At 49.7% G+C, this 13882-nt stretch overlaps 4 protein-coding genes and 1 non-coding gene across 5 annotated transcripts; 2 read left to right on the top strand and 3 right to left on the bottom strand.

Annotated features, from left to right (window-relative positions):
• Positions 1-234: 234 nt before the first annotated feature.
• On the top strand, positions 235-2319 carry ASPZODRAFT_104447 (hypothetical protein). The gene is made up of 6 exons (XM_022720860.1): positions 235-472; positions 536-693; positions 773-1029; positions 1086-1682; positions 1737-1857; positions 1906-2319. Exons 1-6 carry the CDS (start codon positions 299-301, stop codon positions 2216-2218), a joined length of 1620 nt encoding a protein of 539 aa, XP_022577295.1. The 5' UTR covers positions 235-298; the 3' UTR covers positions 2219-2319.
• Positions 2320-7868: 5549 nt separating this feature from the next.
• ASPZODRAFT_146955 (hypothetical protein) lies at positions 7869-9223 on the bottom strand (the record flags this gene model as incomplete). The annotated part of the gene is made up of 2 exons (XM_022725209.1): positions 7869-8896; positions 8953-9223. The coding sequence occupies 2 exons, from the start codon at positions 9221-9223 to the stop codon at positions 7869-7871; spliced, it is 1299 nt and encodes a 432-aa protein (XP_022577294.1).
• A 399-nt stretch (positions 9224-9622) lies between these two features.
• Positions 9623-11527, top strand: ASPZODRAFT_76028 (hypothetical protein; the record flags this gene model as incomplete). The annotated part of the gene is made up of 5 exons (XM_022730060.1): positions 9623-9907; positions 9963-10238; positions 10348-11223; positions 11275-11362; positions 11412-11527. The coding sequence occupies 5 exons, from the start codon at positions 9623-9625 to the stop codon at positions 11525-11527; spliced, it is 1641 nt and encodes a 546-aa protein (XP_022577293.1).
• A 52-nt stretch (positions 11528-11579) lies between these two features.
• ASPZODRAFT_155049 (hypothetical protein) lies at positions 11580-12643 on the bottom strand (the record flags this gene model as incomplete). The annotated part of the gene is made up of 2 exons (XM_022726163.1): positions 11580-12422; positions 12476-12643. 2 exons carry the CDS (start codon positions 12641-12643, stop codon positions 11580-11582), a joined length of 1011 nt encoding a protein of 336 aa, XP_022577292.1.
• Positions 12644-12835: 192 nt separating this feature from the next.
• ASPZODRAFT_t157 lies at positions 12836-12906 on the bottom strand. The gene has a single exon. It is a non-coding gene; the product is annotated as a tRNA-Gly (tRNA).
• Positions 12907-13882: the final 976 nt, after the last annotated feature.

The following is a 13882-nucleotide window of genomic DNA, read 5'->3' as shown; positions in this document are numbered from 1 at the left end:
CTCTCAGTCAAATTGCATGGATCAGAATACGAGCTGGCGTGTCCTGACCAGGGCGTGCAGGCCCGGCGGGCCAGTGGAGGGCCAGGCGGAGGCTGACGGAGGGTCCAGACCGCATGCACTCGGTACCTCCGTGGAAGCCCGAACAGAATGCACGAAACTCAGGAGTCCGGAGCAGCCCAGATTAAATTATAATAATGCCCGCTCCACCTCCGCAACCCCGCCTCCACACCCTCTTGTCTCTCTCCAGTTTTGTGTCACCGTCACGCAGAGAGTCAGGCCTCGCAAACAGACAGCCACCATGAACAAGCACGACGAAACACATGTCGAAGTGCTGAAGCCGGCCCCGGAGGGGATCGAGCTGACGCGCAATGACTTCTTCGAGGCCCAGCTCGACTCGCTGGCCGAAGCCAAGTCGCCGTGGAGAGTGCTCCGGGAGAACGTCAAGCTGTGCACAGTGATCTTCATTGTTCAGGTACCTAACCCTAACATAACCCTAACCCACAATTCACACCACTCAGCAAGTCTAACTTTCCAGATGAACGGTATGGTTCTTGGACTGGAATATTCCCTGCTGGGTGCCCTGGTCGGCGTCCAGGCCTTCTGCAAGACCATGGGCCACTACGACGAGAGCACCGATGCCTATGCCGTTCGCGCCTGGACCTTGTCTTTATGGGCTGGATTATTCGGATTGATGTATGTTTTCTTCTTCTTTTTCTAAATGAAACCCTAGGGTTATGGTTATGGTTAGGGTTAGGGTTAACTAACTCTTCAGGCAATTCGTTGGACAGTTGATTGCCGGTGTGGTGGCCGATCGGTTCGGACGTAAAAAGACCATCTACCTGATGAGCTTCAACATCCTCATCGGCGTCATGACCGAGATCCTCTCCAAGAACTACCAGGACTACACGGGCGCCAAGATCCTGATGGGCACCGCCACGGGCCTGATGCAGGTCGTCATCCCGACCTATGTGGCCGAGGTGACGCCGAGAGAAATCCGTGGTATCACCATCGGTCTCTTTGCTTTCATGCGTAAGTCATCTTGCCGTTATAACTCAATCTTTCTTTGCTAAGTTCATGATGTACAGTCACCCTTGGCTCCCTCGTCGGCACGCTGGTCATCTGGGGCTGCAATGAGACCTGGGGCGCCGACATCACCGACAACCGCTCCTGGCATGTTCCTCTCTACGTCGGTCTGGCCATCCCCGTGCTGACCCTCGTGCTGATGACCATCCTGCTGCCCGAATCGCCCTACTGGCTGGTGCTGAAGAACCGCCCGCAAGACGCCCAGCGCAGCCTGAAGAGCCTGCACCCGAACAAGTCCGACGCCGAGGTCGAGCGTCTGAGCCATCTGCTGCAGTATACCGTGCTCAAGGAGCGCGAGCACCGCGAGTCCACCGCCGACGCCTCCTATCTCGAGTGCTTCCAGGGCACCAACCTGCAGCGCACCTTCTGCGCCATGTTCCCCTCGCTCGCCCAGCAGCTGGTGGGCAACCAGCTTGTCCAGTCCTACTCGACCTACTTCTTCGAGGAGGCCGGCGTCAGCAACTCCCTCTTCTCCAGCGTCATTGTCTCCTGTGCCGGTCTGGGCGCCGCCATCATCGCCTTCTTCTTCGTCGAGAACAAGAAAGTCGGTCGTTACAACCTGGTCTTCTGGGGTGTCACTGGCATCACTCTTTCTATGCGTGAGTTCCCTTATACTATATACTATATAGATATCTATATATACTAATTGGTAGTCGGCATTGGTGTGATTGATTCCGCGGATCATGGCAATACCACCACCGGCGCAGGTATCGGTCTCGTCTTCTTCATCGCCTTCTTCAACGCTGCTGTGGCTGTTGGACCGGGTGTGGCAGGGTATGCTCCTCATTCCTATACCAAGTGATTCAAAATGCTAATGAACAGATGGTCGTATGCCGCCGAAAGTGCCTCTGCCCGACTGCGCGCAAAGACCGCCACGCTGGGAACGGGCGCCAACGCCATCATCGGCACCGTCACCAACATCGTCATCCCCTTCGAGCTGGACGCCATCGGCTCCAAGACGGGCTACATGTTCTTCGGTCTGGGTGTCATCTGCATGGTGCTCATCTACCTCTGGATCCCCGATGTCACGGGCCGCACCTACGCCCAGCTCGACGAGCTGTTTGAGCGTCGCATCCCGGCGCGCAAGTTCAAGGAGACCGAATGTACCGGTGAATACGGTGCGAGCATGGAGTAGGATGGGCATTCTGGATGGGGTTTGTATTGTAGGATGATAGTAATAGTATATATCTAGTCTAATGAGTAGATGACCACTTTATAGTAGACTATAGTATCTATACTGTCTAGAGTAAACCATCAATGTTCCTTTACTAGACTATTAAATATATTTAGTTGATAAGATACTAATATATATCATAATCTGATACCAGTGTATATTTATTAAATTATTACTTGAATATTTCAATATAACCACTATTCTATAATACTTAGAAGCAATAAGTAATCAGGCTGTAATACATCATATGGCCATGCCAGCCACCTTAAGAGGCAAGTATTGCTGATGACTTGTCTAGTGAATAGCAAATAGTTGAATGCAACTCTTATAACCCACTAGTTATATTCCTACTTATCCCTCTATCAAGTCTTGCTATATAATCGGCTAGACAAGTGATGAATACAAGGCGTCAACTTTAGCCTTATCTCTTCCTCTTCCTCTTCCTCTACAAAATCCCGGCATGACTCGTAATGATGTGACTGGAGACGCAAGCCTTGCAGCAATGACAAATACTGTTCAGCTGCATCAACACCTACCCATCATCGTGGACATCTGTGATTGGAGATGGCGCTTTCATTCTACAGCCGCATGAACCTGATCAGCTGCGATGGAAATGAGGGGTTAACAGCCTGGTTATCTTATGGCTTTTATTCCAGCTCTGCTGCAATGTGAAAGTGAGATCAACAGCCATCAGATCATTCATCATGGAGGGCACTACAGAAGCTACACAAGATACACAACCTACTGAAGCTACACAAGATATACAAGATATACAAGATACACAAGATACAGAAGCTACACCACCTACTGTCGTGAGTGGAAGATGCCTCCTTCTGAGCTTCACTAATTGAACAGCCTCTATCTGATGCCGGCGATCGCAACCTCGACGAAAACGACCCCCCAGCAACCGAAGGCCAGCCTCGATGGCTCAAAGAACTCATCGAAGCCATCAAAAAAGGCGATACTAGCAAAACCACAGAGCTCCTCAAAAATGAAGGAGCACGGGAGGTCTTGCTCGACTATCGACTTCCCTATTTCGAGAGAATCTCCTCCGACATGACCCCCCTGTTACTTGCGGCGGCGCTCGGCCAGGAAGACATCGTCCGAGAGCTCATCAAACAAAATACCAACCTGTCTGCCAGGACTACCGATTACGGACGCGACGACAATGCGCTGCTGCTGGCTGCTAAAGGAGGGCACCATGGAGTTATTGAACTGCTCGTGGCGAAAGCAGGGTCCCAGATTCTCAACGAGCGAAACCAATACGGCGAAACAGCGTTGATGGGTGCGGCCGAGTATGACCGGCTTAATGTTGTGGAATATCTGCTCAATAAAGAGGTGGATGTCAATCTACAAGACAATGATGGAGACACAGCATTACATTATGCCTCCACACAGGGACATCTTGATATTGTGGAATATCTGCTCGATAAAGAGGTGAATGTCAATCTAAAAAATGATGAGGGAGAAACGGCATTGCATATTGCGACCCAGACAGAGCGTCTGGACATTGTCCAAAAGCTCTTTCCCCGGTGGGTGAGTCTCCTGGATGTCCAGGATACTCTTGGTCGTACTGCCCTGTACATTGCGTGCTCAATTTGCAATGAAGGGATTGTGAAACACTTTCTTGATAACGGCGCGTCTATCCAGACCATCGAGGCAGTCAACAACAAGGGAAGAAACGTATTGCATTCCGCCTGTTACGGCGGATACACAGAGGTTTGCAAGATTCTTCTAGTGAGCCTAGGCAAGCTCCCGCCAGACGAGAGCAGCCGTGTCATGAAGAATTTGATACACAAGAAGGACGCCTGGGGCGATACACCTCTTAGCGATGCTGTATCTAAGGGACATATCCAGATCGTCATTCAACTGCTCAAAACACCGGTTTATTTTCCGGATTCCCCCTTGAAAGAAGAGTATTTCTCAATCCCCGAAAATGCGGAGGAAACCGCCCAGTTCCTTTCGGAAACGTTGAGCGACGACGACAACGCCAAAGACGACATCGTTCCCCAGATAAAGGTTGTTATATACTGGGCCATTCTGAATGGCAGAGACGATCTGCTGAAGATGTGCGTAAAGAATCAAAGGGGCTGGGCTCCATTGGATCGAGGAGGTGCCTCCTGGACACATGTGGCTGCGCTGGGTGGTCATACTAACATAATGAGGTACCTGCTCGAGGAGAAGAAGGAGACACTCGACCCTGCCCCTGGAGCAATCACGCCGCTGCATCTCGCAGCCAAGCACGGTTACTTGGATTTGACCAAGTATCTTATCAAGTGGCTTCAAAAAAAGTCGACAGAAGGACGTCAGGGAGGCGACGCTGCAATCTACTGTTTCGATGAGATCCTTAGGTTAACTGATAAAGGGGAAACCCCCATCTCGCTGGCAGCAACGGGCAGCGGCGAGAGGCATCGGGATACCGAAGCTTCACTGTGGGAGGCGTTACAAAGCAGCATTCAGTCAGGCCTTTTCTCTGCGATCAACAATACTCAAGTCAACCGCATCCTGGAACTGGCGGCTCGATTCGAACCGCCTGGAGAGGAGCGCTGTCTACGTCAAGTCCTACTACACAAGAACAACATGGTATTGCCTGATACACCTGAATGGTTACAACCAAAGGATGAGTGGGATAACTTACAACTGGCTGTTTACCACCAACGTGCAGTTGTGGTATGGTGGCTTCTTTCAAATGGCGGGTACCTGAATGAGAATGAAATAACAAAAGGAATCAATATCATTGACGGGCGAGGAAGCACTAATAAATTAGATGAGGTGATTAAGGAGCTGTTATATGATCCGCCTCCAATCCTGAAACGCAGAGCTCGCATGGATGACCACCATCTCCCAGACTTCCAGTTTAAACCCCAGAAAAATGAGGAGCCTGATGGGAGAGTGCAGACAAAGAAAGACCCTGATGAGATTATCCAGCCAAATAAATTGCCTGATGGGACAGTGCAGACAAAGAAGGGCCCCAATAAGATTCTCCAGCCAAAGAAATTGCCCGATGGGATACTCCCAGCAAATGAGGAGCCCGGCGGGACAATGAAGGAAAATAAGGAGCCCTATGGGACTATTCTTGACTTTTATCTGGACGAGGACCGGGTCAGCTTCCAGCTGAAGCGACGGGGGGTCGTCAAGATCATATATGACATCGGACCTCGAGATATAATGCGAGTGAACAAGTACCGAGACCTGGCAGCTCTTGAGAGCGAACTCTCCAGTCTCTCCGAACAACCAAATGATCCGCCATCAACGCTGGATAAGGGAGAGTCTAAAGATGCATCCCGTCTCACTAAAGGAGCTCGCGATCCCAAAGCCCAGAGCAAACAGGCGAAAAAGGCCGAAAATTCCGCAGAGGAGAAGGAACCGGAGGACAAGGAGAGGAGAAAGGTGTTGAGATGGATCCATATTCCTATAAACAATGTTGGTAGACATTCGTCCCTCTCTAGATCCTTGTTACTAAACATATTCCCTTCAGATACGCTATATTGAGGTGTGTATATCATTGAATCGCCATTTTGATATGAAGAAATGCTCACCCAATCAGGAACTGATGGTAAGGATATCAAGAGACCGGAACGTCAAGAATAAACACCACCGGGCCCTGGCTCAGTTTATACGAAGAGGATGGGCCGAGCTGCCAGCTGGTGGAGGGAAATCCTATATGAAGGCGCGGGTCTTGGTATGATTTAAACTTGAAGATTACAGTCTCAACTCTGACTTAGTGAACCCTACAGAGAGAGAAGAAGGAGATTCTCAGTGGAAAACCTGATGGTACAACAGCATCAAAGGGAAAAAAGGAAAAGGTGGAGCAGGAGCCAGAGAAAGGGGACTACCAAGAGAGTAAAGAAATAGGGGTTGATGAAAGAATGGCTCTCTATGTCTGTCATACTATGGGTTTGTTTCCTTCTATTGCTGATCGTGCTTATAGATGCCATATATCTCTTGGATGTACTTGAAAGACAGCGGAGAGACAGAGGAAAAACCCACAAAGCAAGCTGAGAGAACCCCTAAGATGATTGGAAAGGACTCAGAGTCAAATGAGGGAAAAACAGAGAAAAGTCAAGACTCGCCGCAAGGGAATACATTGACCAAATCAAAGGAGAAGAAGATCATCCACGAGCCCATGACACTTGATCAATTCTACTATGTTTCTCTAACAAACACTAATGATAGAGACAACGACCAGGTACTGGGACGGTATATAGACAAGAAGCAAGGGAACAATCCAGAGGCCAAAGGGTCTAAAAAGATCCTTACTGTCAGCCAGTTGTGGCTTTGGGTTCTCGACGAAAGTATTCATTCTTTTCTTCTTTCCTTTCTTCAATCTTATCTTTCTGGTTCATTTTCAATCTGATGTGTGATTAGAAACAATCATCACGAGTACTACAAAAGAGCCAGATGGAGTTGAGAACACCTTCCTGCAACATGTTCTTAACGCCCTCAAGGACCAAGAGAAAAACACCCAATCGATCAGTGCTGAATACATGACTGAACTCATCCTCAGCACGGCGACGGACCTTTTCAACAAGAGAGAGATCGAGGTTCCGGGGATGGAGAAGACATCGCCCTTGGATGTCTTCCTAGACACCATTCGAGAAGTGGTGAGTTTCCGCAGCAGCACATATGCCCTGGGAGAGACTAACAGAATAATGCAGCGGGATGAAGAGGCGAGCCTATTTAGGGAGTTCCTAGATTCGCTCAATGGCAGCGAAAAAAAGGTAAAGCCTGACCAGAAGGACTCAACATCCACAGTTTCGAGTAGCAAACCCGTCGACCCCCGTGGGTTTTGCGAGTTGCTCAGTTCCATATTTCACAGGCAGAGGAATAAGGGGAACTCGAACATGGAGCACCACTATAACGATATCAGACGAGAGACTGAGAGGTTGCGAGAGGTCAAAGACATCTGCGATGAGCTCAACATCTTCAAGATTCTGGCCGAAGACCAAGAGCAGGTGTGGAAACGGGCGTTGAGCAACGGCCTCCATGCGGCCTCCAGTAATAATACACCCACAGAGATGAAAGAAGAGATTGAGGAGATGATCAAAGAGGCCGAAACAGTCCAGAAGGCACTGGAAGCCCTGCTCGATTTGAAGCAAAAACAGGCAAATATCAATGAGGCCACAGCGGCACGCGAGCAGACCAATGCGACAGCCAAACAGGCAGACACCATCATGGTCTTCACGGTAGTGACGATTCTATTTGTAAGTTTTCAGTTGTGAAGTTCAGGAAAGGCTTTTTCTGATAATCAGCTTCCCGCCTCCTTCTTGACGAGTCTGTTCGCATTGAATGTTATCGACTTTCCCCATGAAAACGACAGTGTCGCCTATCACGGAAACTGGATCTTCCCGATCATCTGTAAGTCTCACCCGGACTCAACTCAGAACAATCTAACCATCGTGGTCGTTTCCAGTCGGGGGGTCTATAGGCATTTCTATATTCTTCATGGCGATCGCCTTCAAAGCCAACACGATCAAAGACATTTGGAAAAACAGCGTGGGATATGCAAACCGTTTCTTCCAGAAGCCGAAAGATGATTCCCTGCCGCAATATGCTTCCCCGCCAAGATAATATAAAGTAGTTGATTATATACTGTTTCACTGTCAATGAATCATATAAGTCTGATTTCCATATTCTTCTGGCGCAGAAACTGTTCGATATCAACAGGATCACCAGCCCAGACACGCTCCAGTAGAGCCAGCAAAACATGCAGACCAGCGTCGACCTGCTGAGGCTGGGCATGGAAGCACTGGCGGATGATATCTCGTAGTTCAGGTGGCGAGGAGAGACGAGCAATCTCCATCCCGACGACGAACAAGGGGAAGCTCGTTGCGTTCATCACGGAGCTGCCTGCCTGGCTATCTGCACAGGACTGCCGAAGGGCATCTAGATTATCCAGTGCTCTCATCGCGAGTGTATCTGACGACACTGACGGCACTGATGGAACGGAAACGCTGTGTTGGCGTATATTGAGAATAGCAGCAAGACGATGCACCTCCCATAGCCGGTACTGGAGGGGATTCCCCCCTTCGCCTGTCCAAGCCCAGAGCGCAGCCTCGGCAGTCTCAGCGGATCGACTATCTCGATCTGCATAGTGGAAGGTAGAAGAGTATAAATCGAGCAAGGAGCGCGGTAAGCCGCTGACAGGTTCCACGCCGGTACGCCCAAAACAATGCCTCCTCCAAACGTGCAGACAGGAAGTCTGGCGGGCAAGAACCAGGCCCGGCAGATCCATGACGCCCATCACCTCGACGAGATGGGAGGAGAAGGGCATATCCGGGCTAGAAGGAGTGGGTGGGATGCGTAACAGACTGTACATGCCCTGTAGATGCATTGTCCAGGGGAGACCGTGCATGGATCCGATGGTACATAGCAACAACCCTGCCGTGAAGGTTGCATCGGGCAGTCCGTCTGCATTCCTGCTGTTGCTGGTAGACGCCAATTCCGCTCGGAAGCGGGTGAGAGCAGCGTCGAAGCAGTGTAGAAAGCGCGTGGTATCATCCGGAGCAGAGAGTAAGGCCTGCAGCGCGACACAGACATTATACAGGGCTTCACTGTGGCGGCATAACTGCGGGAGGAGGGGGAGCAGGGGACTGGCAGTTGGAGTGGCATGCAGCAGCTGGATTCCAGTTGTGGAGACTGTCAATCAGTTAGATAAGGCATAAGAATATATTAAGTGAGATGAAGACAAGTACAATCAGTAAACAATTGCTGGGCATTGCGCAGGAGATCGCGCTGTCGGCCCGGAAGTCTGGCGGGCACGGCGTCCTCCAGCGGCAGCAGGGCGCCCCTGAAGCGGCCCCGCGAGGCGATGCCGGACCCCCAGCGCAGGCGCACGGCGTACCCCTCGCACACGAGGCCGCGGCGGTGGCAGGCCTCGCAGGCGGGACGGGCGCGGTCGCATCTGCGCCGGGCGGATTTGCAGGTCCAGCAGCCTGTGTGGGAGCGATGTCGATTCTGATTCATTTGAAGATTGAGATCTTATCAGAAATTTTGAACTGTACTGTATTATCTTAAGATAACTAAGCATGTGTCTTATCTGCCTTGATTTAGCGTATCTATCTATTCATCTCTATCTTTATAGGGGGTAGGGATAATCTAAGATACTCTATTAGCAGTTAAGACACTTAGGGTTAGCATAATAAGGAAGAAGATAAATAGAGAAATAATCTAGAGATGGATAATAGATAGGATGATAGAATCTCATGATCTCATGGTGGGGAGTATCAACTAACCAAATCCGGCAGGTCGACCCCGCGCTAAATTCCAGTACAAAAAGACATTCAAGCTGCTGATTCTAGAGATTGGGAATTCAGATAATACCTTATTCTTCATCTAGTAGTAAAGATTCACAATTTTATATAAATGGATTGGACAGCTCTGGTCGCTGCGAAACAGCAGGAATGCGCCGCCAAAATCCCCCCCGCCTGGCGCCTTGATCCCGCCCTGATCGCGGCGTTGACTGCCCCCGGGGTGAACCTGCTGGCCGCCGACGTGCCGCGAACGAGCGGGCTGCTGTCCTCCTTGGAATTGGAGATCACTGAGCAGTACAGCGCGCAGGAACTGCTGCAGAAATTGGCTGGGGGGGTTTTTACCTCTAAAGATGTCACCCTGGCCTACTGCAAGCGGGCAGCCATTGCCCAACAATTAGTAAGATTGGTATTCATTATTAAAGAAATAATTATATTAATTGTTGATATTTCAGACCTCCTGTTTGACAGAAACAATGTTTGAAGCGGCCCAACAACGCGCCCAGGAACTGGACGACCATCTCGCCCGCACAGGGAAACCAGTTGGCCCCCTGCACGGACTGCCCGTGAGCGTCAAGGACAGTTTCCTGGTCGCCGGCGTGCAGGCGACGGTCGGGTATGTCGAGTTCCTGAAGCGCCCGCCTGAGACGACCAACTCGCCGCTGATCGAGCTTTTGCTCTCGCTGGGGGCGGTGATTTATGTCAAGACCAACATTCCCCAAACGATGATGGTATGATTATTTCTAATTTAATAAAATTAATATGAACTATAACACCTGCATTCATATTAATATTAAAAAGATGGAAACATTTATACTGATGCTACATTGATGTACTCAGACAGGCGACTCGCATAATAACATCTTCGGCCGCACGCTGAACCCCCATAACACCTCCCTGACGGCCGGCGGCTCCAGCGGCGGCGAGGGCAGCCTGGTCGCCTTCCGGGGCTCCCCCCTGGGCGTGGGCACCGACGTGGCGGGCTCGATCCGCATCCCGGCCCTGTGCTGCGGCGTGTACGGCTTCAAGCCCACCGTGGACCGGGTGCCGTACGGCGGGCAGGTCTCCGAGGGGCCCGAGGGGATGCCCGGGCTGAAGCCTGCCGCGGGGCCTTTGGCTTCCTCATTTGAGGATCTGGAGGTGTTCATGTCTTCCGTGATCAACGCTGAGCCATGGCGGTTTGATGTTTCTGCTATGGGGGGGAGTTGGTCAGAGGCGCCATCTACTTCTACTACTACGCTCACTATTGGCATCCCTGCTCCTGATGAAGATTTCCCTCTTCACCCCCCCGTCCGAAGGAGTCTAGATGAAGCCATCGCCAAACTGGAAGCAGCAGGCCACAAAATCGTTCATTTGCCCTCTCCTCCTCCGGAATCGTCCATCGCCCACGCCAACCGTCTGGCCTTTGAATACTTCATCTACGCCCCCGCGCCAGACCACATCACTCCCAGCGGCGAGCCTCCTGTCCCCTCCGTTGCAGCGAAATCCTCGCCCATGTTCACCGGCCCGCTGCCGGTCCCGCTGGAGGGAGAACCAGATCTGTCCGAGACTATCACCAAGCTGTATGCTCTCCGACAGGCCTATGCGGAATTCTGGCGCAAGATTTGGGTGGAATATTCCCTTGATATTGTTCTCGCTCCGGGAGCGCAGTCAACGGCTGTTGAACATGACACTTATGGATGGCCGCCTTATACTCTTGTGTGGAACTTGCTTGACGTACGTATAGCATGGTATACTATATTTCAAGTATATGCTAATTTTATATAGTACCCCGCATGTCTTATTCCCTTCGGCAAATCGTCAAAGGAACTCGATCCAGAGCCATTCACACTGACAGACGGTGTCCAGCCGAGCTGTAAGTCATCCAATAATCTATAATCATACACTTGCTGATGAAGCTTTAGATAACCCCGAGCTGGTCGATGGCGCTCCGTGTGCCGTACAGGTCATTGCGCCCAGATTCCAGGACGAGCGGTGTTTGCAGGCTGCAAAGATTGTCGATGGTGTATTGAGTTTGTAAAGATGTGTTTATATAATATGCATAGATTAGAAAGTCTTATAGTTATATCATTCTATACCAACCGCATGACTATATACACTATATATGCAGCCAGAAAGACAAGCCCGACCAGACGACTGGGCCCAAGAAAGACAACAGCGGTAAAAGACAGCGAAGAAAGCCAAACAACAAGCAGATCAACCCAGATAAAAGTATCAGTCCGGTTGTCAGGGATGCCAACCACAGCTATAATCCCCATGCACAATGTTAATAAAAAGATATTACTCCCCGCCGTAGCGGCGACGATGATCCCGCCCTCTCCTCGGGAACTGCTCACCACCGCCACCAGCTTCTCGGGCAACGTCGTCGCAAACGCGATCACAGTCAGTCCAAAGACGGTCCCGGAGAGATGCAGACAATCGGCTATACTGCCTGCGCTGTGGGCAAGGATATATCCTGATAGAGAGAGTGCTAGGAGACCAAGTACCAGCTGGAAGATATGTCGGATGGCTCGCTTGGGAGGGCGTCGGTTTAACAGGGGGGAATTCTCTGATTCTTCATTTTCACTGTCGCTATCGCTATCGCTGTTGCCGTCGATATCACCCTCAAGAGGCTCTTGAACACCCAAATAAATGGCAACCCCGATGGAGACGAGATAAAGAATGAACCCGGCAATAAGTAGCCCGCCAGTGACTCGATTCAGCTGTTGGAAATACGCCAAGACGACAAACAAAGTCGCGACGGCAGACAAAATACTTGAATATATCTTCGCACTGCTGTCGATATGGATCTTCTCCGGATGGCAGACCAGACCCAAGGAAAAGGCCCCGAGGATGTTGGAAATCGTCGATCCCATTACGTTTCCCAGGGCGAGAGGGGTGCGGTCCTGCAGGATAGATGCAATAATAACGGCGAGCTAACATCAAACACCATAAGCATGCATATTATCAGTAAGAATTTGCAGTATACCTCTTCATATTCAGCGCCAGCGGTCAATAGAGCAATAAGAGTGGGCGAAATGCCGAATCGCCGGCCCAGGATGACTGTATGGTCGATGAATTTGTCGGCTCCATAGTCCAGGACAAAAATGCCTGCAATAAATGTTGCAATACTATAGCAAAGAGTATCCCAATTCATAGTGCTCAGTGCTTGCCTCAGTGCTGAGTCTAGTTGGGGAATATCATGTTGACTGTCTTGATATTAATGAACTGGCTAGCTGCTTCATACTCGACAGCAACCATTGGTTGATGGCGGTACTGTAAAGTATAGTCACAGTATTTTTCAGGCTGCAGCCTGAATCATCAGGTGAATTTGTGGAAAAAAAAAGAATGCATCATCCGTGAATCGAACACGGGCCTCATCGATGGCAACGATGAATTCTACCACTAGACCAATGATGCTTGCTTGGCATATTTAATGATATATTATCTGATAAAATATGAATATTTTTAGTGACATATGATATCACTGTTCGCATCACCCCTAGCTGCACTTATCCCCTAAAATATTGAGGGATCTAAGCATATAACAGACTGGCTGTAGGTCAGTCTGAAAATCAGTCTATATGGTTAACCAGCATCATCTTGGGAACATCGAAGGTAGTATATATTCAATCTAGGGCCTGGCAAACGAGAGCGTTTTTATAGCTCGGTTCTAGACATTAAGACCCTCAAATCATTCGGCTTCAAAAGCCTCTCATCTATTATACATAACCTGAAACCAATGGAAAACTGAAATATAAACTGTAGATTATCTTTGATTATCTATAATCCCATGAGAGAACTCTGTCAACTAGCTGCAAGCATCAGGTAGGCTATATTATAAATATTGATAAGAAACCAGCTTAACCAGTAGGTGACCTTATAGTCCTTACTAGTCTACAGAGGTTACATTATTACTACCCACTATTTCACCCGTCACCTAGTACAGCATCTGATATTTTCTAGGCGCTGCAACTGTATCTGACCATTTAACTATGAGGTCTCATCGCCCTTGCCTTTCTTCTCCTTGCGCCTATCTTCTCTGGAACACAGACGCACCTCATCATCTGCTCCATGACTGATGGTAGATATCCAATTACCCCAGAAAGCTGAGGCATCTGGCGACATTCAGCAGTCCAGCTTAAATTTAAATCCTGATTTGGATGTACAAGTTGTTCTAAACAAGATAACTCCATTGTTCTCATCCTTAGTAAGGCACTGTATCAAGCTGTCTGGGTCTGAGAAGGTAAAGGCTGAGTCTGACCCCTTCTTTGCCTTGCCAAGTAGGAATGTAGATCGCTGAACTTTACACTAGCTCAGCCTTATACACAGATTAGGCCTCCAATCCTACTATATAGTTGGTCGTCGAGTATATCTTTACTGCTGCTATACTTCT

This window comes from Penicilliopsis zonata, assembly GCF_001890105.1.
Source record: "Penicilliopsis zonata CBS 506.65 unplaced genomic scaffold ASPZOscaffold_25, whole genome shotgun sequence".
Taxonomy (NCBI): domain Eukaryota; kingdom Fungi; phylum Ascomycota; class Eurotiomycetes; order Eurotiales; family Aspergillaceae; genus Penicilliopsis; species Penicilliopsis zonata.
This window is presented reverse-complemented; position numbering and strand designations above follow the sequence as displayed.

Excerpts from the sequence above, each read along its gene's own strand:
- ASPZODRAFT_104447 (XM_022720860.1), top strand. The coding sequence starts at position 299 with ATGAACAAGCACGACGAAACACATGTCGAAGTGCTGAAGCCGGCCCCG. Across the intron at positions 694-772 it reads GCTGGATTATTCGGATTGAT|GCAATTCGTTGGACAGTTGA; the intron begins GTATGTTTTCTT and ends CTAACTCTTCAG. Across the intron at positions 1,030-1,085 it reads CGGTCTCTTTGCTTTCATGC|TCACCCTTGGCTCCCTCGTC; the intron begins GTAAGTCATCTT and ends CATGATGTACAG.